Source organism: Dendrobates tinctorius, unplaced genomic scaffold (genome assembly GCF_039654945.1).
Source record: "Dendrobates tinctorius isolate UK_male_01 unplaced genomic scaffold, ASM3965494v1 ptg000090l, whole genome shotgun sequence".
NCBI lineage: Eukaryota > Metazoa > Chordata > Amphibia > Anura > Dendrobatidae > Dendrobates > Dendrobates tinctorius.
In genome coordinates, this window is record NW_027361758.1 from 8,389,767 (window position 1) to 8,416,594 (window position 26,828).

Here is a 26,828-nt window from a genome sequence, read left to right on the forward strand (position 1 = left end):
TCTGTATGCCAAAAATATAGTATGGTATGAGTTGGTAAATTGTCGGCCTGGTTTCTCAAAGCCTGTGAGACCTGAGGATGCAAAAGCGCTCCAATGGAGGAAAAAGGTTTTATCTGTTTAAGCCCTCTTTGGTTAAGGACATGGCGACTTTGGGGATCCATTTCCGCTTCAAGTCTCGGGAAGACGCAGTTCCCTTGCCCAATCAGAAATATAATTTTTCTTTTATCGTCGATTCAGAAAAGCAATAAAATACAAACCAAGAGCCTTCCCAAATCTTTAATCTGTGTAACGTACAATGGGTACTGCACAGAAAGCACAGAGGCCTAAAAACAACACACTTACACACATACAAGCAAAATAGTATTTGTACACACACCAAAGTAATACAAAAAATGAAAACCAGGGAGCAGCAGACAGACATCTGAAAGAGTTCATAGTCATGTGAAAGTCTCTTGTACATCTGCACACCAACTGTTACACCCAACAAGTAACTCCTTATAAATAAATTATTACATAGAAAACCGACAGTCTAGATTATAATCCTGGAGAGAACAAGATAAATGTAAGGCTACAGGAACTTTTAGGAAATGCAGCAAAGGTAAAATACCTTTCTGTCCGGGCTTCAGAAAGTGCAGGATCCTATACATGGGAGAAAAATTGCATTTAACTCCATCAATGCTAGTGGTGTGTACAACAGCCAGCTATCAGTTAAAGAGTTGGAATCTGGAAGGTAAAATAACCTCTGGTTTTCATTTATTGTATTTTTTTTTCTAACATTGTAAACTTAATTTTTTATTTCTTTTTGGTTATTTGAGACTAAGGTGTTGAATCAATGGACACAACTTCTCATAGGAGTAACAGACAAGGTTGTGGTTAGGCCTTCCGAAGCAACAGAGACAAAAACTATAGCAGTTTCAAACTGATAAAGAATAGGCATTGTCACTTATACACACAGCTATTTCAGGGCGAGCTGGCCCCAACCCCATTTAGAAGCCGATTTTGACTATTGCTTTTGGAAAATGAGTACAAGCTAACATGGTATTCACATATTATCTAACAGGTAATGATGAGCTGGACTTTACTTTTCCTATAACCTTCACGATGGAATCCCATAGAACAAACCTACTTTTTCTACACCTTCTTATATTATTGCAGTCAAAACATATATTTCATTTAAGTCATTTCCACGTGGCAAAGATTCAACAACCCATAGTCAGGAAAAGCAGAATGCTTTGAGAAAGCTTAACAAAGAGCGAACATATGAGGATAAACAGAGTATGATTGTCAATTGTACATGGGATATATGGAGCAATGAGGATAAATCTAGAATATTGCACTTATGCAAATGACAATTACATTATACTTGGTCCTTTAATTTAATTGCTTTGTACATAATGCCTGAAAACAAAAAAAAGCTACTTTTTATTTTTTTTTTTATATATTAATTAAAAAGGATCTCCCGCTCCCTAGACATTTTCTACATAAATAAATAACTTTCACTTTTATATAACCACTTTTCTGAACATTTACATTTGTATGTTGTACAATATCTACACACAATAGTTTATCATCCCTTGCACATGACAATAAATTTACATACTTTCTCTCTTTGTGCAATTTTCTTGTTGCTTGCATTCACTATCTGAAAGGCCATATCTAATTCTCTATAATCATTTGTTATCTACATGTCATTTTCCCAGCTGAGAATGAGTCTCATACCATTAGCAGTGACCTTACCTAAAGTTGTATCCAATGGCCTTCAGGGTCATTATACAAACATATACAGCCACAGCCCCTCAGCTAACAGCTTACAATACACAAAGTTTACTGTGCTTTATATTGTAAGTGGTAAATTATCAAAACATCTCTATAAAAGGAACTGGTCATCTCCAGAAATGCCACTAACCTAGGAACATAGTGGCTATCTGCAGGTAACTAGCCTGGTCGGTGTAGTGGAGAAGTAGCTTTATGGGGAAGATTAAACTATCTTCTCACTGCAGCCACTCGCTTCGTCATTGGGGCAGTGTTGCGGAGAGGTTACGTCTGGCTAGCACATTGAGTGATAGCTTGCTCTGAAGCATATGCATAGCACACTGTCAATTACAGTGCCAGGGAGTGATTCTTGAGTGTTCACAGTATAGTGAGCAGTGACCGTACAGTAATAGTGAGCAGCTGCAGGAAGAATATAACTTAATTTCCCCCCTGCAGTTGCTGCTCCAGTAAAGGTACTGTCACACTTAGCGATGTACCAGCGATCCCGACCAGCGATATGACGCGGTCAGGATCGCTGGTACATCGCTAAGTGGTCGCTAGTGAGCTGCCACATAGGCAGATCTCACTAGCGACATCGCTGGGGACGGGGATCGCTACTTACCTGTCAGACCAGGCGATCCTGCGTCCTCCGGCCCGGCTCCACGCGTCGCTCGTCCTCACAGCAGGAAGCGCCACAGGAAGCAGACGACGAGAAACAGTCCTGAACGTTCTCGCGCGATCAGCGATTACCAGCGGGGGAGCCGGTCGTAGGTAAGTATCAGACACAGAGATATCGCTAGCAATATCGCTATAACGTCACTAGTTATAGCGATATTGCTAGCGATATCTCTTAGTGTGACATGCCCTTAAGACAGCCAGATATTGTTTTAAATGCTACTTACCTGCAGAGTACCACCATATATGCAGGTGAATAGTGTTTTAGGAGGTGACAGGTTACCTTTAAACGACTATGACCACTTCTTTTTCCATCTTTGCTGTCATGTAAAAGGTATCCTCAAATACCAATTGTAACAATTATAGAAATATAAAGGTAAATATTATTTGTAAAAATATTTTTTTCTTTGGAAAAAGAATATCAATAGGTGAATGTCTACTATATAATGTGCAATGTAAGATGAATTTGTCTTATATTTAATCTTCCCATTATTAAAAATGTAAAACTGAAATAAGCTTTTGTAGAGGGGTTTACATGACTATGATATTGCGATTTATGCAGGTAAACGATACAACTCGCTCTCTACAGGTTAAAACAATCTTAGACTGGCATTAAGTTATATTTCCTATCAAGCCAGAATGATAACTCACAGCCGTTAACAGCAAAAGTGCACACGTATTCTTACATATTAAAGGGGTTATCCATCCCTGGTGAAATCTTCAGCTTGTCAAATTCCCTACGATGTGTAATGCACACACAGTTAGGATTTGCTTCCATTTTCCGGTTCTAGTGGTCGCCATCTTGCATTATGTGACAACCAGCGTCTCGGCCACGTCTTGCAATGTTCAGCTGAGAAACAAAGCCGGGATTCTACTCGGTGAATTACCGAAACTACGCAAATCACATACTTGTGGTTACGTAGCGACCGCTTAAAACAGCAAGTGAAGCCAAATCCTAACTACAATGTTAGGATTCGGCAGCGCCTGCCGAAGATTTCACCAGGTGTGGACAACCCCTTTAAATCAAGCTAAAAATCTTCTTTTTTGTCTTTTGTTCACCTCTTTAATTGACAATCAGGAAGATTTTACAGTGCTAAATTGTGTATAGCAATTTCCTAAAATTACATGTTGAAAAGCGGCTGATCAGTCTAAATGACTAAATGGTGTGAAAACAAATTTGCTGTTTGGCGCTTTTTTCATTTAGCCTTAGAGAGAGGAGAGTATATAGAGGTCCTATAGAGTGACCCTACTGGTGCATATAGTGACCCCCTGGTTAATAGCAGAGCCTTGGAAATTGAGATATGGCCATTTTTTAAAAAGAATTCTACCTTTTTTTTCTTGGGGCACGTTTCCTTTAATTCTGTATCCGGGGTGAAACCACAGCACAAAATAATAATAATAATAATAGTAATATTAATAATATCATCTATCCCCTGGTTTAGCAATATTTAAATGACCATGCACTACAGACAAGGATGTGTAGCTACATGAGATGGTAACAGGTCTCCAATTTAAAAATTATCAGTGCAAAGAAAACAATGAGGTTGTACAGTTGAGCAACTACACGCAAAAGCAGCAAACTGGACAATTACAGAATCGTAAGAACTTTAGATACAAAAGGACTTCGGATACTGGTTGGACTTTTCCTCTGATCACCAAAGTTACAGCAAAGTTTACCTGCGCACATCTGGTTATAAAGGTGTTCTTTACATAGGTCCACAACATTGAAATGAGCAAGGCAGACTGTTAAGAGATACTGGAATATTGTGATTGCATGAAAATTATCCTCCTTCTTTTACAGGAAAAAAGGAAAGAAACTTTTCTGTTTGTTTGTAATTTGTTGTGCCTTAGTTTGCAAGACAGAAAGCCGACAAGGGCAGGACTTGAAGTCAATCGGACTCCCCAGTTTCCATCTTGTTTTGTGGAGGCTGCCTCTTCTTGAGTACAGTTACCGGCTCTCAAGCGTTCAGGCAAATGTGAACAATATACTTTACTACTTGACAGGATGTGTGCTGTGCATTCTTTTAGTAACATTTCAGAGATGGCTACGGTATAGGAGGCAGGTATTTACATCTGTAAGTCGTTGAACTTGCTTTAAAAAAAAAATTAAAAAAACAAAACACATTGGGCTACTTATGAATTTGATTTGCCCCTTCTGTGGTTCTCAGATAATTATCTCCTGGGCATAACTACCATTTAAGGCCTGCAGTTCACCACTTCTGTTCACCAGCTCTGCTATTGTTGTTATATAGTAGCACCATTTTGTCAGCACTGTCTCTTCAACAAAGTTGTGCCACTCACTTTTTGTCCATACCCTACCTTTAACTGACAAGAGCCAAGCGCACAAAAAAATGTCCAAACATTTACGGGAGCTCATTTCTGACTTAAAACGCCAGATTCCAACTTGGTGTTGGCTGCACTCCTGCCCCAGCATCCTGCCGCAATACTCATACTTCTTTGGCTACGTTCTTTTTCCCGATCACGGTCACTCTCAGACTGACTTTGTGTTCTTTCCGGTTTGTGGTTGCTGCTACTAGTTGGTTGTGATGAGATAGTACGAAGCAAGTGATTCCGCTTTCTCAGAAAGTCTGTTTGACCAGGGAGACAGAAGCTTCCCTTCCGCAGTGCTATTCTGTTTGTGTTCTTGGCAGGCCGAGATCTGTGACTGTATTCCAGTTGGGCAAGGTGGGAAGCATAGCCCTCGGTGATAAACTGCAAGAATAAACGGGAATGATCATCTTAATCATATGCAATTATTCCTGTGATATTTGAATTGTAGAACAGTACTACCAGAAATAAAAGCTGCAGGAGATCAGAGAGGGGAAGTATTATTTTTAATGTCTTTTTGTAACGTGCACCTAATTCATTAAGTGGTGTGCATTTCTTAATCAATTAGATGCACCTCACTGCAGAAGACCCATTGATTATACAACACCAGTCTTAATGAATTGAACCTAAAGAGCTATTGAGCGTATGGATGGAATAGGAACAGATGTCAGAACGGAACAGAAAAATAAAAATTTAGGAAGGAAGAACTGTAAAATTAGTTAGGTGATAGACTTGAATAGAAGAGATGCGTTTTTTAAGGGCATGCTTAAAATTGTGGCTGCTTGGATTTAATCATATTGTTTGGAGTAGTGCATTTCAGAGAACTGGCGAAGCACAAGAAAAGCCTTGAGGTAAGGAGAAGGAGGATCATATCATGGTGGATTTTAGACTTCAAAAGGGGGAGAACAAGTAGGGTGGTAGATAGAGAAGTGAGGAGATGAAGGGCGGTGAAAGCCTTTGGAGAGCTTTGTAGGTGAATGTCATAAGTTTATGTTGTATTCTGTAGCAGATCGGCAACTAGCGGAGTGACTGGCACAGGGACGAGGCAAACATGACCCCTGGCTTCTGCATTCAATATAGAAAGGAGAGGGGAGAGTAGTAAGCAAAAGACCGATTATTAGAGAATTGCAATAGTCCAGACTACTCTTTATATACTATCTGTATCTATAGTTAGACATAATTTGTTCATGAGGTGTAAGATTCATCAATGTAACCTTTTACTAACAAAGTAGATACATAATAATCTATAGCAGGCATCTAGCTTCTGAAACTCACAAAAAAAGGATTATAAATATAAATGAAATAATGATTATTATTTTGTGGCGACATTTGACTTAGCAGACTGTATATATTAGACTACAGTCAGCCGAAAACGCTCATATTGGCCGGCAGTCTTATGTGTATGGGAGTCTCCAGAGAGATGATGTTGGGGTAAATAAGTGTGGGGTAGTTTAAATATGAACACCTGAACCTTTTATTTTCAAGTGTCGATTATTGAAAACATGTTAATAGTCCTGGCTAAATGGAGCAGTTTGAACATACGCGCCACCGCTCCATTCATTTTGAAAGAAGTGCCGATCCTCACCATAGCGCTGTGCTCGGCAATCTGCAGCGTTCCCATGAAGAATTAATGTAGCCGCGGTGCACATGATTGACCTCTTCTTCTTGGGGGCCATGGCATTTGTACCACCAGTGTTCGTAAAAGTTATCTTTTATCCATGTGATAGGGGATATATTTTAAACTTGAGAACACTCCATTAAAGTCAAACTCTAGGACAAACTGATACACTGTTGTATCCTGAGGCACTGCATTATCCACAACCCACACACTGAATCCCTGTGTCATGCAAAACTTACTCAAGGCATCACATAGTGTATCAGTGTGTTTGTGTTTTTTTGGACCGAATGGTCAGAAGTCTTTCAGCAGATCTGTCACCAGATTTCACAATACATACTGCAATTATTACTAAATAAATGCTGCATGTAGTGTTAGAATGGCTGCATAATCCTTCACAGTTTAATATCCAACTAAGATAAATGCAGGACCAAGACATAATGATTTAAATATGCTAGGCATCTCCATTATCTCAATAATAAAATAATATAATAATAATAATACATTTTATTTCTATAGCGCCGACATATTCCGCAGCACTTTACATTTCGGAGGGGATTTGTACAGACAATAGACATTACAGCATAACAATAATCACATAGATCATAACAAATACTAAGAGGAATGAGGGCCCTGCTTGCAAGCTTACAGTCTATGAGGAAAGAGGTAGACACGAAAGGTGGGTGGTAACAGTTGCCCTGATTGTATGGACCAGCCATAATGTTAAGTGTGTAACAGTACAGACACAGAGGGCTAATGGATGCATAAAGCATGTGGGAACATGATGCAGGGAACCTGGTTATGGTAAAACTTTTGGCTGTGCCACACAGGGATAGAGTAGGTTAATGTGTTGAGGCGATAGGCCAGTCTGAATAAATGTGTTTTCAGGGCACGTTTAAAATTGTGGGGATTGGGGACTAATCCTATTGACCTGGGAAGTGCATTCCAAAGAATTGGCGCAGCACGTGTAAAGTCTTGGAGACGGGAGTGGGAGGTTCTGATTATTGATGATAACCTCTGGTCATGAGCAGAACGGAGGGCGTGGGTAGGGTGGTATACTGAAACAAGGTAGGAGATGTAGGGTGGTGTTGAGCCATGGAGGGCTTTGTGGGTGAGGGTAATAAGTTTATACTGAATTCTGGAGTGGATGGGTAGCCAGTGTAATGACTGGCACAAGGTAGAGGCATCGGTGTAACGATTGGTGAGGAATATGATCCTGGTTGCAGCATTCAAGACAGATTGGAGAGGGGAGCATTTGGTAAGAGGGATTAGAAGAGAGTTACAATAGTCAAGACGAGAATGAATAAGAGAAACAGTAAGAGTTTTTGCGGAGTCAAAAGTAAGAAAAGGTCGAATTCTAGAAATGTTTTTGAGGTGCAGATGACAAGAGCGAGCCAGTGATCGAATGTGGGGGGCAAAGAAAAGCTCGGAATCAAGTATGACCCCAAGACAGCGGGCATGTTGCTGGGAGTAATAGTGGAGCCACACACAGAAATGGCAATGTCGGGTATAGGTACATTAGTAGCGGGAGGAAGCACAAGGAGTTCAGTCTTTGACAGGTTCAGTTTCAGATATAGTGAGGACATGATGTTAGACACAGCGTTTAGACAATCGCCGGTGTTTTCTAGAAAGGCTGGCGTGATGTCAGGAGAAGAAGCGTATAATTGGGTGTCATCAGCATAGAGATGGTACTGGAAACAAAATCTACTGATTGACCAATAGGGGTAGTGTACAAGGAGAAGAGAAGGCCTAGAACCGATCCTTGAGGAACCCCAACAGCAAGGGGAAGGTGAGAGGAGGAGGAATCGGCAAAAGATACAGTAAAGGAGCGGTCAGAGAGATAGGAGGAGAACCAGGAGAGAACGGTGTCCTTGAGGCCAATGGAACGGAGCATAGTGAGGAGGAGCTGATGATCCACAGTGTCGAATGCTGCAGAGAGATCCAAGAGAATTAGCATGGAGTAATGACCATTTGATTTAGCTGTTAGCAGATCATTAGAGACTTTAGTGAGGCCAGTTTCAGTAGCGTGTAAGGAGCGGAAACCGGATTGGAGAGGGTCGAGAAGAGAGTTATCAGAGAGATAGCAGATAAGACGGGAGTGGACCAGGCGTTCCAGGAGTTTAGAGATGAAGGGAAGATTAGAGACAGGTCTATAGTTAGCGGCACAGTTTTGGTGGATGGATGGTTTTTTAAGTAGTGGATGAATGATGGCATGCTTAAATGAGGAGGGAAAAATACCAGAAGAGAGAGAGGTTAAATATTTTAGTTAGGTGAGGGGTGACAGCAGGGGAAAGGGACTGGAGGAGATGTGACGAAAATGGGTCACTGATGCAAGTGGTTGGGCGAGAAGATGCAAGGAGCCTGCTTACTTCTTCTTCTGTGACTGGTTCAAAATCAGAGAGTGAGCTAGATGCAGTGGGGGAGGGAGGACAGTGCATGGTATGAGGTTATTGGGAGATAATTTCCTGTCGAATCTGGCCAATTTTTTCTTTGAAGTAATTGGCCAGATCGACAGTTCGGAGCTCCGTGGTTGGGGCCTGTACTCTTGGGTTGAGTAGAGAATGAAAAGTGTCAAAGAGATGTTTCGTGTTATTGGACAGTGAGGTGATGAGGGTGTTGAAATAGGTTTGTTTGGAGAGGTGAAGGGCAGTGTTGTATGTTCTAAGCATAAACTTATAATGGATGAAATCTTCGTGTAGATTGGATTTTCTCCACAGACGTTCGGCGCACCTGGAGCACCGCTGCAGGAAACGTGTTTGCAGGGTGTGCCAGGGTTGTCGCCGTCTGTGTTGTGGTGTTCTATGTATAGGAGGAGCAAATTCATCCAGGGCACTTTGAAGTGTTTCATTGTAATGCTTCAGTGCAGAATCAGGACATGAGAGGGAGGAGATAGGGGCCAATGAAGACTGCAAGTTCTTCATAAGTTTCTGGGTGTTAATGGCCTGTATGTTTCTATAAGTATGGACAGTGGGGGTGACCTGAGCAGCCAGGCAGTTCTTGATAGAGAATGAAAGAAAACTGTGGTCAGAGAGGGGGCGAGGGGAGTTATATATAATATATAAATATATACAGTAATATATATTTAAAAAACACAGTTATACATATTATGGACAATGTCTATGTAATTTACTGAACCAACACAATACACAATTGTGTACAACATGCAATACCAGCACTTCCATATGACACCTTTAGGATAAAGACAACCAGAGAGAAGATAGTAAATCAAGTGGAGCACTGCTAGAGATAGTGAAAATCGCCAGTATACCAATGATCAGAAAGACCCCTTTGATCTATTTAGCTTCTACTGCTTTAGAGAGGACCCCGTGCTTAATGTGAGAGGCTCTGTTTTATGGTAAACCAATAAAATAGATGCAAACCTAGAATTACAATTTATGTCCATATAACGCAAAATTTGGATATTTTATAACATTATATTATTATCCTAATTTCATACTGTGGTATTCTTGCGTTATTCATTTTGAGATTTTTTTATTCTTGTGGGCTTCCTATCAGATTTGCATGTTAATTATGACATTTATGGGGAACTAGTCACCAGGTTTTGCCAATACGAGTTATAGCCACTGCCTTTCAGGGTTTATCTACAGCATAGACTGTGAGCCCTCGCGGGCAGGGTCTTCTCTCCTTTTGTACTTGTGTGCCTTGTATTGCTCATGTTTATTGTACTTGTCTTTGTATGCCCCTTTTTCACATGTAAAGCCATGAAATAAATGGTGCTATAAAAATGAATAATAATAATAATAATTCTATAATGCTGTAGACAAGCCCCAGATCCAACCTGCAAGAGAATAATAATAACTTTTATTATATTCACCTGCTGGGCAGTCCGGTCCAATGGGTGTCGCAGGTCCTGGTCCGGCGCCTCCCATTTTCATGCAATGTCACCCCTCCTGCTTGCTTCACAGGTTCCTCGGCATCGCGCTCCTGTGCAGGAGTACTTATCTGCCCTGTTGAGGGCAGAGCAAAGTACTGCAGTGCGCAGACGCTGGGAAAGGTCAGAGAGAACAAGCGCCTGCGACTGCAGGAATTTGCTCTCCCCTCAACAGAGCATATAAGTACGCCTGAGCAGGAGCGCGATGTCGGGAAGCCTGTGAAGCAAGCAGGAGGACAGCAGCACAAGAAGATGGGAGGCGCCGGACCTGGACCTGCGACACCATCGGACCAGACCGCCCAGCCGGTGAGTATAATAAAACTTATTTTTCTTATCTTTCAGGTTGGACCGGGGGCTTATCCACAGCATTATAAAATGCTGTGGATAAGACCTGAAAGGCTGTGGCTGCATCTTATATCGTTCAAAACAGCTGACAGGTTCCCTTTAACTCAATTTTTGCCTACATCGCCTAATTGACAGCTCCTCAAGTGTCCCTGCAGCTGCTGAAATCTCACACTACTCGGTACAAGCTGCAGCTGTCAGTCAGCCTGGGTGTGCGATGACTGAATACATTTTGGGTCATGAGCCATTTTATTTTATAGCTGGACTTTTAAAATGTTGATCTTAGAGAAGGAAGTGCTTCTTTAATATCCGGATATTCCAGGCATTCTGACATAGGTTTTTAAATTACACAAATTGGTCGAATCTTGCCTATGAGGCCTATTTAATAATGCATGCAGTGTATATTGCTTATATTGTGAATTCTGTTGACAGATCCACTTTCAACAGCTTTCTCTACTACCTTTACCAGGAAAATGGAAAGTTCACTAAACAGCGTTATTTCAGTGCAGTAGCTCTCAGCATCTTACCTGACACTGGTGTTGTAACTTCTTAGTGGGACGGCCTACAATAAAAATCTGCATTGGTGACAAACCTATAGAGCTGTATACTGAAATGTCTTTTGTGGAGCCATAAGCTGCATGGATTTTCATGTGTACCTGCAAAAACAAACCAAATACACGCACGTATTTAAACCAAAAATACAAAATAATAATATATTGTTTAACCATAAACAACAGAGTTTATACACAAAATATCATTCAATAACATTAAATATTATACTACATATTATTTAAAGGATTATGGTAACTGCACGAAACTTTTAAAAGGGCATAAAATATATCAGAAGTGTCAAAAAATTATGGCTTCTTGCAAGAAGGGGAGGAAAAAACAGAAAATGTCTGTGGATTAAAAACATTTTACATGCTACACTGACAGGAGTAAATCATGACACGTCATGACTGGAGGCCAAAGTCACAACTTTGGTCTGAATTTGATCCAATGAAAAATTTGCTTAGCAATAAATTTATGATTTTAAACATTTGTTTTCTATTGGTATAACTAGAGTACATGATTAATAGAATGGGTCTTACATCTTGAATCAGGCTTTTCAGAAAGTTTGCCTTGTGTCGCAGAGGATCATGGACTAATCCATCGCAAAAAGACACTATACCATGTGGAAAGTTGTGCTGTGCAAGCCATGCCACCACTCTTTGCTTCTGCATGTCAGGTCTGCCGGTCACATAAATAATGAGGTAGCCAAGATCCTGCCAGTGCCTAGATTAACACAAAGAAGGTGTTAGAAGGGTTCTAGTTATACATGATGGATCCTAGACTACTGTCCAAAAAAAGAAGCAGACCTCACTACATCTACTGCTCCTGCTCGGACTTTGGGGTCGCTGCCCATAATGGAAACACTGGCAGCGAAAGATCCATCAATGCTGAACACTACAAATTCTGTTGCTTTTGGTAAAACATGGAGGTAACTGTCAGCAAATGTATGGTCTCCCCTAAAAAGAAAAAAACCTCAATTAATAATTTAGTTAAGCCCTTACATTATTTTAAAGCTAAATAAGCTCATGCTGGTGAGAATTACTGATGTGCTGTTTTATAGCAAGAAGAGACTAATTCTGTTTGTGATCCTCCAGTAGTAATTAAATACCATTGTGGGACTGGGCAGCATCGCAACGAGAACAGCAGGAAAAAGTAAGGAAAGTTTTTGTTTTGTTTTTAAACCAATTCTGAGCATTTTGTAAACAAAAGTATTAATCAAACCCCTTAAATGTGTAATTTTTATCAAATTAATAATTTACTGTTTATATCCTGCTCAATGTAGTTTTTCAGCTATAATTAGAAAACATTCCGTATGAACACTACAAAAGTCTTAGTTACTCACCGGTTAACGGTATTTTTCGGAGTATATGACAGCACCACCTGAGAGAGGGGATCCGCCCTTTAGGAACAGGAAACCTACAGATACAAAAAGGGTGGCACCTCTCCCACGCATCAGTTGGATTACAGAGCACAAGAGGACTTCCAAGGTTAATGCATGATTTATGTACAGTATTCTTTACAATTATAAACTTTTATCACCAGTGAGCATACAAGAAATAGACGTGCACACCCCAATTAAATTTAAGGGAGGGAATATACGGGTGCTGTCATGGACTCCGAAAAATACCGTTAACCGGTGAGTAACTAAGACTTTATTCGGTCGTCCATGACAGCACCACCTGAGAGAATTACAGAGAGTATTCACTACTTTAGGGGGGGGACTACAGCCTGCAAAACCCTGATACCGAAGGAGAGGTCTGCAGAAGCACCCAAGTCTAGCCTATAATGACTATAAAAAGTGCTCGGAGAGGACCAAGTGGCCGCCTTACAAATCTGGTCGATGGAGACTTCCGATCTCTCGGCCCACGAGGTCGCCATGGCTCTGGTGGAATGCGCCTTCAATTTCTCCGGAGCTACTCTACCTTTTGAGGTATAAGCTAACGAGATTGCTTCTCTAATCCATCTGGCTAGAGTACTTTTGGACACCCTAAGACCTTTCCTAGGGCCTCGGTAGGAGACAAAGAGGGCATTGTCCTTCCAGGGATCGGTAGCCGCTAGATACTCTAAGAGGCATCTCCTAACATCTAAAGTGTGTAGCTTCTCCTCCTTCTCATTAGTTGGCTTAGGGAGGAAGGATGGGAGGACTATTTCCTGCGACCTATGAAAGCTGGAGGCTACTTTTGGTAAATACGCTGGGTCAGGTCTAAGTATTACCCTATCCTCTTTTACCTGAAGAAAAGGTGGGCGTCTAGACAATGCCTGAATGTCGCTTACCCTACGGGCTGACGTTATGGCTATCAGGAAAGCTATCTTGAGGGACAGGCTCCTAATAGAGGCTGACGAGATGGGCTCAAATGGCGCTTCTGTCATAGCTGTGAGGACTAGGTTCAAATCCCATGGCGTGAGTCTATTCTTTACTATTGGTCTGGACCTACTTGCTGCTTTGATAAACCTATTGACCCAGTAATTAGCCACGATGTTGCAGCTAAAGAGGGCCCCTAAGGCAGATACCTGTACTTTAAGGGTACTGGTGGAGAGACCCAGGTGCAGCCCTTTTTATAAAAATTCCAAGATCTGGCCTATAGGGACGGAATCGTCATTATTTATATTTGAGCTTTGGAGGAATCTTTTCCAAATCCTGACGTAAATCTTAGTTGTCACCACTTTCCTACTTTTTAGTAGAGTGTCAATTAGGTCTGGGGAGAAACCTTTACCCCTTAGGAGTGACCGCTCAAATTCCACGCCGTGAGATGTAGGCCAGCCACCTGAGGGTGGAGGACCGGGCCCTGGGACAGAAGGTCCGGGATGTCCGGGAGAACCCAAGGATCGTCTATCGACATGATCCTGAGGTTCGAGAACCATGCTCTTCTGGGCCAGAACGGGGCAATGACTATGACTCTTGCCTTGTCCTTCCTGATCTTCCTCAACACCAGAGGAAGTCGAGATAGGGGAGGAAAGGCATAGGCTAGCCTGAAGTCCCATTTTATCAGTAGTGCATCTACTGCCAGAGGAATCTCCCTGGGGTTTAGGGAGCAAAACTGTCTCGTTTTTGAGTTCTCTTTGGTGGCGAATAGATCCACCTCTGGTTGACCCCATCTCTGCACGACCTGAACAAAAATGGAGGTGTTTAAGGTCCACTCTCCCTGTTTTAACAGATTGCGGCTTAGGAAATCTGCCGTGACGTTTTCTTTCCCTCTTATGTGAAGAGCCGTGAGAGATAAAAAAATGCCGCTCCGCTAGCTGGAACAACTGTCCTGCCACATTCATCAGAGTTTTGGATCGAGTTCCGCCTTGGTGATTGATATAGGCCACGGCCACTCGATTGTCAGAGAGAACTCGTACGTGATGGCCCTGTAGATACATAAGGAGCTCTTTAGCTGCGTGTGCTACCGCTGTCAATTCTTTAAAATTAGAAGACATTTGTATTTGATCCCGTTCCCATAGGCCCTGGACCAGAATTCCCTCCATATGCGCCCCCCAACCGGAAGGACTTGCATCCGTGGTGACCACGCGGGTAATGTTATACTCCCAAGGGACCCCTCTAGACAAGTTATTTCTTTCTAGCCACCATTCCAGGGACTCTATTGTGTTTCTGGATAAGGTCAGTCGACCTTCTAAGTTATCCCCAAGAATCCTCTGATACCACAAAACTTCGCCCTGTAGAGTTCTCGTATGAACTTGGGCCCACTGGACCGCGGGAATGCAGGACGAGAGGGAACCCAACAGGGACATGGCTTTCCTGAGGGACATGGAGGGGTTGTTGAAAGCGTTCAGGACCCGGCCATGTAGGTGCAGCAGCTTCTCTGGGGGCAGACGGCATTCCTGTTTTTTAGAATCTAGGGTTAGGCCTAAAAATTGTTGAATTTTTAATGGCTGCAAACGGGATTTTTTGATATTAAGTAACCATCCCAACCGCTGTAGAGCCGCCGTTGTTTTCTGTAACTGTTCTAAACATTGCTCGGCTGAACTGCCTATTATAAGGAGGTCATCTAGATAGGGAACGACTAGAATATTTAATTCGCGCAGATGGGCCATCACCTCTGCCATCACTTTGGTGAATACTCGGGGTGCAACTGCCACCCCGAAGGGTAAGGCCGCGTACTGGAAGTGCTGGATTGACCCCTCCAACTGAACCGCCAGTCTAAGGAAAGGTTGGTGAGCTAGACATATGGGTATATGGTAGTACGCGTCTTTCAGATCTAGGACCACCATGAAGCAGTTTTGAAACAGCATTTTTATTGCGGTGTTAATTGTTTCCATTTTAAATGGTCGAACGACCAGAAATTTATTGAGGGCTTTGAGATTAAATATAGCCCTAAATGAGTCGTCCGGTTTACGGACCAAGAACAGGGGGGAATAGAAGCCTTTCCCCCTCTCTTCCTCTGGAACTCTCGTCAGGACTTTTTTGTCCAGTAGCTCGAGGACCTCGGTTTCCAGGGCAGCTTGTTCTAGCGGGGAAGATTTGAGCGGAGTTACCTTGAACCGGTCTTGGGGAACGCAGGAGAACTCTAGGTCCAGTCCTGTAGCTATTACCCCCAGTATCCAGCTGCTATTTGAGATTCTGGCCCAGGCCGGGTAGAAGGCAGATAATCTTCCTCCTACCGGAGCCACTAGTCATTGGGGCGGTTTCTTATTATCCCGTGATGGACCTTCTTGGCGCCCCCCTCCTCCGAACATGAAGCCCGTACCTCTGGTTTTCTTGTTGTCCCATCTGTTCTGATCTCTGGCCTGCCTCCTGCGGGAATACCCTTTCCTAGAAAAGGGACGTCTCCAGGATATATTCGGCAGACTCGGAAATTTCTTTTTCTCGTCCCCGGCTTTCTTTAACAGTTCGTCTAGGACGGGGCCGAACAAGTATTCACCCTCACAGGGGATAGAACAAAGACGGGACCTGGCTTGGATATCTCCCGGCCAGCATTTCAACCAGAGGGCTCTTCGGGCCGAATTAGACAAGCTTGCAGACCTGGCCGCCATTCTTACAGAGTCTGCCGAGGCATCTGCCAGAAAGGCAGCAGCATTCTGGATAATTGGAAGAGACTTACGGATGGAAGCTTGCGAGGTCCCATCCTTTAGCTGGGAGTCCAATTGATCCAGCCAGACCATCATGGATCTGGCTGCGCACGTGGCTGCTATTGCTGGCCTTAGGGCGCCTGCTGACATCTCCCAAGTGCCCCTTAAAAAGGAATCTGCCTTTTTATCTAGGGGGTCTTTAAGGGAGGCCATATCGTCGAAGGGTATAGATGACTTTTTGGAGGCCTTAGCTACCGCGGCATCCAGCTTGGGGGCCTTATCCCATCGACTTACTATTGGGTCCTCAAAGGGGTACCTCCGCTTGAAAGCAGGCGGCATAGAACCCCTTTTTTCCATTTTTTTCCACTCCCTGTCTATCAGGTTCTGGACTTTTTCGTTTAACGGAAAGGTCCTTTGCTTTCTGGGGTCTAGACCCCCGAACATAATGTCCTGAGCAGACAGTTCTGTCTTTTTTTCTTCTACCCCCATGGTTGACCTTATGGTTTTAATTAATTTATCCATATGGTCCAAGGGAAAACAGAACCGGCTGGAATCTTCTTCGGAGGAAGAAGAGGAGGCCGAGGACTCTAAGGAGATATCTTCCCTCCTAGGGCCGACTGAAGAGTCTGAGCCTGAAACAGTAGCCCGTCCTCTTTTTGAAGAATCTTCTTTTGATAGGGCTTTTATTTCCATTCTGATTAATTGCCTCAGGTCCGTAGCGAAGCTTGGAGCTTCTTCCGCTACCTGCATAAATAGGGAAGAGTGTAAGAGTCTGATACTCCACTCACGTTCTACCCCTCATCTCCGTCCCTACCGTCTGTCTCACGCAAGACTGACATAATCTCTTAGGGTGACCATCTGGTAAGGGGCAACTACAGAGGGCACATTCCTTGTGCTTCTGTTTCCCTGTGGCCTTCTTCCCCTGAGAATCAAAAAAATATAAAGGGACACTGCATCAGGGTACATTCTCGCAGATCTCTTACCCTTGCAGACGAGGATAGGTACCGGATCACGGGGGGCTGCAGGAGGATCCTTTGGCCTAGAGGAACTACTGTGGCTCTGTCCACTTCCTTCCGCCTCTTAGGCTGGTCACTGGGGTGCTTTGTCACGGGCTGCACCTCTTGTGGGTCCATGGGGGCTTCTGTTGTGTCCATCGCTGGGCCTCCAGAAGCACCTCAGCAGCAATGCCTTCTGCATTAAGGCGGCTTCCCCTCCGGATCAGCAGGACCTGCGTCCGGTGTTCGGGACCCCATTGGACCGCTCTGTGATCCTCCCCCTCCCCTTCAGGCCCGCCAGGCGGCGGGCGCGCATCGGCGCGTGTCCTCAACAACCGGAAGTCGACCGGCATCCGACTTCCGGTTTCGGCGCTAGGCCCCTCCCCCGCGTCACTTCCGCCGCGTGCGGGGACGCGCGGCAAGGGGCTAGCACCGCGCCGCCGGCTCGGAACCGTCGCTCCCTTGTGGGACACCGCCGGCGGCGCCCGCCCGAACGGACCGCTCCGGGGAAGGAGACACAGGGGGACCCCACTTACCTCACCGGTCCCATGGAGAAGGCATCCGCCGGACCCTGTCTCCGCCTGCTCTTACCACTGCCGTGGAAATCCTACCCGGACCCACCGTGGTGCATCCAGGGCTCCCAGCGAGACCGAGGTAGGAGAACCCCCCGCTACCTGAGCCGGTCCGCTGGCCTGGGTCTTCAGTTATCCATGACGGACGATCTGTAGGGAGTTCTGTCCTTGTTAGGAACAGGAAACCAACTGATGCGTGGGAGAGGTGCCACCCTTTTTGTATCTGTAGGTTTCCTGTTCCTAAAGGGCGGATCCCCTCTCTCAGGTGGTGCTGTCATGGACGACCAAATAAATGAATGTTTCCTGCAATAGCTAAAACATAAAGGAATAAAATATGTAAATGTATATTACATGTCATACGTATATTACTATATAGTGTATATCAATTTAATGTCACAATACCTGACAACCATTTTGAGAGGATAAACCCCAACTCCAAGTTTTTTATGTTCCGGTATCACGTAAGAAATCCTACCGCTGCTGTTAGTTATTTCAGTATCAAAGTAAACCCATTCCCCAGATGGCGGCTGAGTCATTATGTGAATATCCACCTAGAAGAAACAAAAAAAAGAACATTGCCATCCTATAACCAATAATCACATTATATTCTATTTATCTAATGTTTACATGCAGGTATGTTCAGTATCCACTTCTGGAGGCAATTTTTTTTTTTTTTACTTAAATTCATGTGTTAGGGGCTAGGCCTAAAAAAAAGTTTTTGAAAAAATGTTGAACTATTTTGCTTTTACAGGCTCTGTATTTTCCTACACATTCAACTATCATATGGTCTGTGATCATAAATCGTCAGAGGAGCTCAATAAAAGTGACATTAAAGATTTACAAACGCTCATGAAGCATACAGTCTAGATCACGTGAAGTCATTATTGCCCTCTACTCCTCTTTGGTCAGACCTCATCTGGAATATTGTGTCCAGTTTTGGGTGCCACATTTTAAAAAAGACATCAACAAACTGGAGCAAGTTCAGAAAAGAGCGACCAAAATGGTGACCGGTCTGCAAGCCCTGTCTTATGAGGAAAGGTTGCAGGATTTGGGAATGTTTAGTTTGCAGAAGAGAAGACTGAGAGGAGACTTAATAGCTGTCTACAAATATCTCAAGGGCTTTCACATTGTAGAAGGATCATCTTTATTCTCATTTGCACAAGGAAAGACTAGAAGAAATGGGATTAAACTGAATGGGGGGAGACACAGATTAGATATTAGGAAAAACTTTTTGACAGGGTGATCAATGAGTGGAACAGGCTGCCACGAGAGGTGGCGAGTTCTCCTTCAATGGAAGTCTTCAAACAGAGGCTGGACAGACATCAGTCTGGGATGATTTAGTGAATCCTGCTTTGAGCAGGGGGTTGGACCAGATGACCAAAGAGGTCCCTTCCAACTCTACCATTTATGATTCATATTGGACTAATGAGCTCACTGACGGATCCTCACTTAACCCATTCTGCAGCCAGCAATAGACCCTGGAACACAGAGGCTATAGAAAGCAAAGGTGCAACATTTTTAATTAAACCCAAATACTACATGCATTTAATTAAGAAACAAATTGCCCTCAAAGGCTGTCAACAATGGTAACCACAAGGATCTGTTTTATACTCAATTTTTAATCTTTTTATTAATGACCTTGTGAGTGGGATTGAGAGTAAAGTGTCAGTCTTTCCTGATGACAGAAAGCTACGGTATATAGGATATTAAAAACTGAGCTTGACAGGATAATATTACAAAAGGATCTGGATAAGATGTCTAAATGGGCGAACACTTGGTAGATGAGAGTTAATGTTGATAAATGTGGAGTAATGCAAATAGGCAGGATTAATCATACTGCTGCATGTACATGGAATGGATATATACTGGGGACTACAGAACAGGAGAAGTGTATTCTGCTTACAAGTAAGCTGAGCAGCAGTGCTCAATGTAATAAAGCAGCTGCAAAAGCAAACAAGATTTTAGGGTGTATAAAGAGATAAAATCTTGGATCCAAACATATTGTAACCCTTTTATACATCACTTGTGAGACCACATCTTTAATGTTTTTTGGCTCCACATTTTAAAAAGGATATTCAGAAGTTAGAGTCAGTTCAAAGATGGGCAATTAGATTATTACAGGGGATGGAAGGCTTCTCATATGATGAGGGGTTGGAAAAGTTGTGTTTATTTAGCTTAGAAAAAAAGACGCCTCAGGGTCAATCTAATTTATATGTATAAATATATGTGTGGTCTGTACGAGGGACTGGCACATGACTTAATCTTCCAAAGACCATACTGAGGACCGGGGGCACTCATTATGGGTGGAAGAAAGACGATTCCGGCAGCTAAATAGGAAAGGGTTCTTTACAGTTAGAGCAGTCAGATTGTTGATTGTCCTAACACAAGAGGTAGTAATGGCAGACACTATAACAGCTTTTAAAAAAGGGCTTGATGCTTTTCTCACAACAAATGGCACTGTGGGTTATAAATAATCTACTGATGGAGAACTTATAACTTGTGGAGAAATTTTGAATTGATGGACCTAGGTCTTTTTTCAACCTACTGTAAATAACCTCTCTGAGACCATTGAAAATCATCTGTCCATATACCAACCTTTTCTCCTGTAAGTGTAACCATATCAAGAGGGCCATACATAAACCTTCCATTAAGTGTCTGAGGTCCATCTTCATTGGCTACAGCATCATTAATTCTGTGGTTAGCAGCAACATTCTGAAAATTAAAAACAAAGTTTAAAGTCCAGGTCACATGTCTGTTGCAATAAAACAGATTGCTGATGCCTCTTTCTATTTGTTGGTAGAAAAAAAATGAATTGGCACTATAAACACTTATTTTATTTTCACAGTAAGAAAAAATGTAAAACAAAAAAAAAATTACACCAAAACCAGGATCCCAAACCCTTTTTTTTTTTTTAAAAACAAAAATGGTGAGCCACATTCAACACAAGGCTTGTTCTTTCATTTGGTGGGAAGATCAACTTATTAACACTGTTTATTGTTTTCCCACTGGAAAGCAGTATTCATTATAGAAAGTTGCCCTATCTGGAGTCTAGACTTTATTGATCTCTGCTTGCGAGCCAGGAGGCCAACATCATCATGCAAGAAGAAATAAAAAAATTAAAGCATTATTATTTATTGATTCCATGGTGCTGTACATAAGAAGGGGTTACATACAAGATACAAATATAAAATACTGTGAACAAGCTAATAATGACAGATTGGTACAGAGGAGAGAGGGCCCGGCTCTTACTTTCTACCGGATAATGGGAATGGAGACAGTATGGTTGGGGGTTGCAGCAGCTTTGATGGTAGTGAGATGACAGAAGGCTCATTGCAAGCTGTAAGCTTTCTGGAAGAGGTGGGTTTTCAAGTCCTGTCTGAAAGTTCTGAGCGTGGCGGATATTCGGATGAGTTGAGTATTGCAGGCGATTGGGTGAGGAATATATGAGAGTGGGGAGAGAAGGACATCTTGTGAGAATCAGAGATTAGTTGGGAGATTTATTTAGGAGACAGGTTATGGATGGCTTTGTAGGTTAGTGTGAGTAGTTTGAACTTGATACGTTGGGAGCCAATAGTGGTATTTGCATAGGGAAGCAGAGGATTAGCGAGGAGATAGGAGGATTAGTCAGGCAGCAGAATTAAGGACAGACGGGAGAGGTGCGAGAGTATTAGCAGGGAGGCCACAAAGGAAGATATTGCAGTAGTCGAAGCGGGAGATAATGAGGGTATGCACTAACATTTTAGTAGATTAGGGGTTGAGGAAGAGACGGATTCTGGAAATATTTTTGAGTAGGAGGTGGAAAGAGCTTGGATGTGCGGTTTGAAGAACAGGGCAGAGTCCAGGGTTACCCCAAGGCAGCAAACTTCCAGTACTACGGAAAGCGTGGTGTTATTACTTGTGATGGATAGATCAGGTAGAGGGCTTAGGAGAGATGGATGAAAGATGATGAATTAAGTTTTGTCCACATTGCATTTTAGGAAGCAAGAGGAGAAGAAGGAGGATATGGCTGATATGTAGGCACTCAAAGATTCTGGCCAGCAGAGAGAGAGGTGACGTCTGGGCCAGAGAGGTTTACCTGAGTGTTATCAACGTATAGGTTGAAATGGAAAGCATAATTAAACTTTTTTTCCTCATTTTAACGACAGAGAAAAATTGATGGAAAGGTTGCAATACAGGATAGTCCGGATTATGGACAAGTTCCAAAGAAATTCAAGCTGTCTTGCATGCTCAAGGTGCATGAGTGTCACCGTGAACTATCCGTCGACATTTGAGTTAAATGAAACGCTATGGCAGGAGACCCAGGAGGACCCACTGCTGACACAGCTACATAAAAAAGCTAGACTGCAGTTTACCAAAATGTACATGAGTACACCAAAATCTTTCTGGGAAAACGTCTTTTGGACAGATGAGACCAAGATAGAGTTTTTGGGTTAAGCACATCATTCTACTGTTTACTGAAAACGGAATGAGGCCTACAAAGAAAAGAACACAATACCTACAGTTAAATATTGTGGAGGTTCAAAGATGTTTTGGGGTTGTTTTGCTGGCTCTTGCATGGGTTGTCTTAACTGTGTGCAACGCATCATGAAATCTGAAGATTACCAAAGGATTCGGGTCACAATGTAGTGGCCCAGTGTCAGAAAGCTGGGTTTGTGTCCTAGGTCATGGGCCTTTCAGTAGGACAATGACCCCAAACATACTTCAAGAAGCACCCAGAAATGGATGGAAGCAGAGCGCTAGAGTTCTGAAGTGGCCAGCAATGATCAATGTCATTGAACACCTTCAAATATGAGAGACCTGGATCAGTTTGCAAAAGAAGATTGGTCCAAAACTGCAGTTGAGAGGTGTAAGAAGTTTGTTGATGGTTATAGAAAGTGATTGGAGTTATTTATTCCAAAGGGTGTGCAACCAAATATTAATCTGACGGTGCTGACAATATTTTCCAGCACTTTTCTAATTATGTCCAATTTGCCTTTTTTTTTCTCTATTTTGTTTTGTGTTGTTCCAATACACACAAAGGAAATAAATGTGTATAACAAAACATGTCTAATTGCAATAATTTTCTGCGAGAAATACTTAATATTCTGGAACAATTAAAAGGGTGCCAACACTTTTGACAATGACTGTATGTGATTTATCACATACGCAAAAAAAAAACAGTGAGTTTCACCAGTTTTTGGATCAGATTTCCATCAGTGTTTAGTCAGCTGTCAGTTCTTATCATCAGTAATTTTCACATATGAAAAAATAAATAACTTACAAAGCTTTTCCTGTACATTACAATGTTAACGACAGACAGAACCCACAATGCACACTGATGTCATCCGTGAGCTGTCCGTGATGCTCAACAATCAATAGACTAGTATGGGTAATTTTGATTCATGACTGCAACTAAAAACAGACATGTCTCTATGATTTTTTTTGTGTCACTCATCTGAAAAAAAAACCTGGACATGTGAATAGCACCTTAGACTTCAATGGGTATGTGTTCTATCAGTGAAAAACACCAACAGAACATGTACAGATGTCTGAATGAGGCTTTACACTGTTTGGGCTAGGTAACAACTTAGGTTGAAAACAAAAAGTGATTTCAGATTCTTAAGTACCCTTAGTTTCACATGTGTTCGTTTTCTTAGCCACTTTTCCCTTGGTTTTGAAGGGCTGAACACAGAAACTTCTTTTCCAACCAACTCCAAGACACTTGCTGTTTCATGTCTCATGACCTGAAATGAGCATACATGTGACAAAATTAACATAACTGTCCACCAATTGGTCATTTGCATTAATCCAAGTTTGCAAATTATCAATAGTTTTTTAAGCATGTTCTGAATATTTTATGTACATACTCAAGAAATCTTGAGAAAGCTGCATGATCAGCACACTGACTATTATTAACCAATGTTCAAGTGCTACACTAAGCGGGTACAACAATTAGGCACATCATGGGCAACAATTAAAATTGCATTTTTTTTTACATTTTTTCTAATGTATTTTACCTTAAACTTGTGCCTTATGTGCTTTGTCATATATTTCTAAAGGGGATGTCAAGTACTTTAAGCAATTTTTCAGTGGCCTCTGTTCTGCAGCCAAGTCACAATGCTACTAGCTGGAAAAGGAAGCCAGGAGTCAGGCTGAGAAAGCCAGCAGTAGAACAGAGGGGCAGCACCAGTCCAGTATTTTATTATACAAGTATGGGCTTTGTTTTTTCTTTTATTTTGTTTATTTATATTAAGCAGCATAAGGACGTTGAAAAGATTTTTAGTAATACACAACCCTTCTAAGTTTTTGTGGCAGAATATAGAACAGAGATCATGACAGTGTCTGAGATCAGGCGCTGAGTGACAGGAGGGCAATACTCAGTTTATTTCTTCTATAACTACCACAGCTTATTGCAGAAAGTTTTCAGAAAGCGGACAACCCTTTTAAAGGGAACCTGTAGTGGTAATCAGCAGGTAATTAGCATCTAAATCATGTCTGGCTGGCTTGTTGTAACCTTGACTATAGTAAAGGGGGTTTTACACATAGCGATATCGCTACATGTGATACTTACCTCCGACCGGCTCCCCCGCTGGTTATCGCTGATCGCGCGAGAAGCTCCTGGATCATTTCTCGTCGGCCGCTTCCTGCTGTGACGACGAGCGACGCGTGGAGCCGGGCGGGAGGACGCAGGATCGCCGCGTCTGACAGGTAAGTAGCGACCCCCGTCCCCAGCGATGTCGCTGGTGAGATCTGCCTGTTTGGCAGCTCACTAGCGACCACCTAGCGATGCACCAGCGATCCTGACCGCGTCATATCACTGGTCGGGATCGCTGGTACATCGCTAAGTGTAACGGTACCCTTACCTCCGACCGGCTCCCCCGCTGATCGCGCGAGAATGTCCGGCTCCGTTTCTCGTCGTCTGCTTCCTGCTGGGCTTCCTGCTGTGACGACGAGCGACGCGTGGAGGCGGGCGGGAGGACGTCAGGATCGCTGTGTGTGAAAGGTGAGTATCGTGCGCTGCGTCGCTGCTGCATCGCTGTGAGATCTTCCTGTGTGGTAGCTCACTAGCGATCATTTAGCGATGCACCAGCGATCCTGACCGGGTCGGATCGCTGGTGCATCGTTAAATGTAAAAGGGCCTTTAGTGGCTGCAGGGAGAAGCCACTGCTCAAGTGAACATAATAAAACATTGAGGAGGACAGAAGGAGGACTGGGAGCTTCAGACGTGACTGTTGAGAATTGCTGCTTGGGTTGTGGAAATCACTTCAGCCACAGTAGAGGAAACAAAAGATTTAATTTTGCACACCTTTTCTTGTAAAATATGCAGATACTTTATTTCATTCAAGCTAAAACATATTAAGAGAAACCTGACACGTTTCTGGCACAAAAGTCGCACCCTTAGTCATAGGATGTGGCTCTTACTATGACTAAAGGGGGTTTTACACTAAGCGATATCGCTAGCAATATCGCTAAAACGTCACTGGTTTTGTGACGTTATAGCGATATTGCTAGCGATATCGCTATGTGTGATACTTACCAGCGACCGGCTCCCCCGCTGTCCATCGCTGATCTCGCGAGAATGTCCGGCTCCATTTCTCGTCGGGCGCTTCCTGCTGAGACTTCCTGCTGTGACGACGAGCGACGCTGGACGCGGGTGGACGTCTTCATCGCTGTGTGTGAATGGTAAGTATCGTGCGTTGCGTCGCTGCTGCATCGCTGTGAGGTCTTTCTGTATGAAAGCTCACTAGCGATCATTTAGCGATGCACCAGCGATCCTGACCGGGTCGGATCGCTGGTGCATCGCTAAATGTAAAAGGGCCTTAAGGATGCGACTTTTGCACCAGAAATGCATCAGTTTCTTTTAATAAGTTTTAGCTTGAATTAAAGCTATATGCATATTTTACCAGAATGGGTGTGCTGGATTAAATCCTTTGTTTTCTCTATAATAAAACACTATTTACCTGAAGATTGGCATCATATCTGCAGATAAATAGTATTTTTGATGCAACAGGCTCCCTTTAAGCTTTAATGCAAAAACTGCATGAAAGAGCCTATATGGGAAGCATGTGACATTTTCACAGTGTGCTCGGTGTCTCAGAAAATTTATGAATATTGGCCTAAATGTAGTGCTTGTGTTTCACATTAGTGTGATAAATGTCCTGACAGTGTAAAATTTAGGTTGCCTTTAGATGGGGGCAGCAAAACAGAAATATAATATAACTTACTTGTCGCAATAGGAATGAAACAACATCGGTGGATTCCCAATAACTGGCATGGAAAAGGTGAGGAAGAGCAACCGTTGGAAATGCAGTGAGGGCATCCGGACAATAGAGGGCATAGTCAATCCTTTTTGTGCCCCACCACTTTGCTGCAACTGACAGAAAAGAGAACATTACACCCCAAGACTAACAAGAAAGAAACGCAAAAATAAATAAAATAATTAAAAAAGGTAATTGCATACAATTCTGGCAGTAATTAAGGAATATGCTATACTTTTACAATAGCTCCTACTACTGTAGGAGTAATTTGTCAGACACATAAAAATAAGCCAAAATTGTGTTCAGCCTTGTAAGAAAGAAGCAAAAAATAAAAAAAAGTCAATCTTGTTTGAAAACGTGCTTCACATGCATATGTCCAAACTAGAGACGTCTCCAAACATTCGAGAGTGTTATTTTCATACATGCAAGATAAGGTCATTACTTGTTAAAGAGGTATAGCATTACTTGTTCCATGCAAACTTCTGAAGAACCAATGATGTAAAACAAACAGTCTAAATTCAATAAAAACAATACATTCAATGTTAGATTATTGTGAAAATATTTATTAATACCACTGACTATTCAGAATCCACAACTATTACAAACATACACAGTTTACAATCAATCCATTCAATCTACAAACCACAGGATAAGGTACTATAATCTGCAAACATGGTATCTTTGGCTACATTATTCACAAAATCGGCAAACTGTGGTGTGTGGGCTCAGCAATGCTCAATTTATCATGTAACTTCATTTTTGTTACGCTGAATACTTAGATAGCAGGCGCATAGCAAGTACCATATATAGCTTGACACATCTGTTCAGTTTTCCAGTAGAAAGAATGTCAGCTTAGAA

The 26,828-nt window shown here is 42.6% G+C and overlaps 1 protein-coding gene across 13 annotated transcripts in view; it reads right to left on the reverse strand.

Annotated features, from left to right (window-relative positions):
- Positions 1-261: 261 nt before the first annotated feature.
- Positions 262-26,828, reverse strand: part of PITPNM2 (phosphatidylinositol transfer protein membrane associated 2) — a 525,412-nt gene continuing 498,845 nt past the window's right edge. For all 13 annotated transcript variants that reach the window (XM_073586075.1, XM_073586064.1, XM_073586063.1 and 10 more), the window contains 8 exons: positions 25,938-26,086; positions 23,340-23,456; positions 20,329-20,445; positions 18,136-18,284; positions 11,963-12,112; positions 11,696-11,879; positions 11,132-11,260; positions 262-5,139 (listed from right to left, as the gene is read on the reverse strand). In XM_073586075.1, the coding sequence (XP_073442176.1) occupies positions 4,801-5,139; positions 11,132-11,260; positions 11,696-11,879; positions 11,963-12,112; positions 18,136-18,284; positions 20,329-20,445; positions 23,340-23,456; positions 25,938-26,086 (1,334 nt within the window). In that variant the 3' untranslated portion in view covers positions 262-4,800. The remainder of the gene's footprint in view (positions 5,140-11,131; positions 11,261-11,695; positions 11,880-11,962; positions 12,113-18,135; positions 18,285-20,328; positions 20,446-23,339; positions 23,457-25,937; positions 26,087-26,828) is intronic.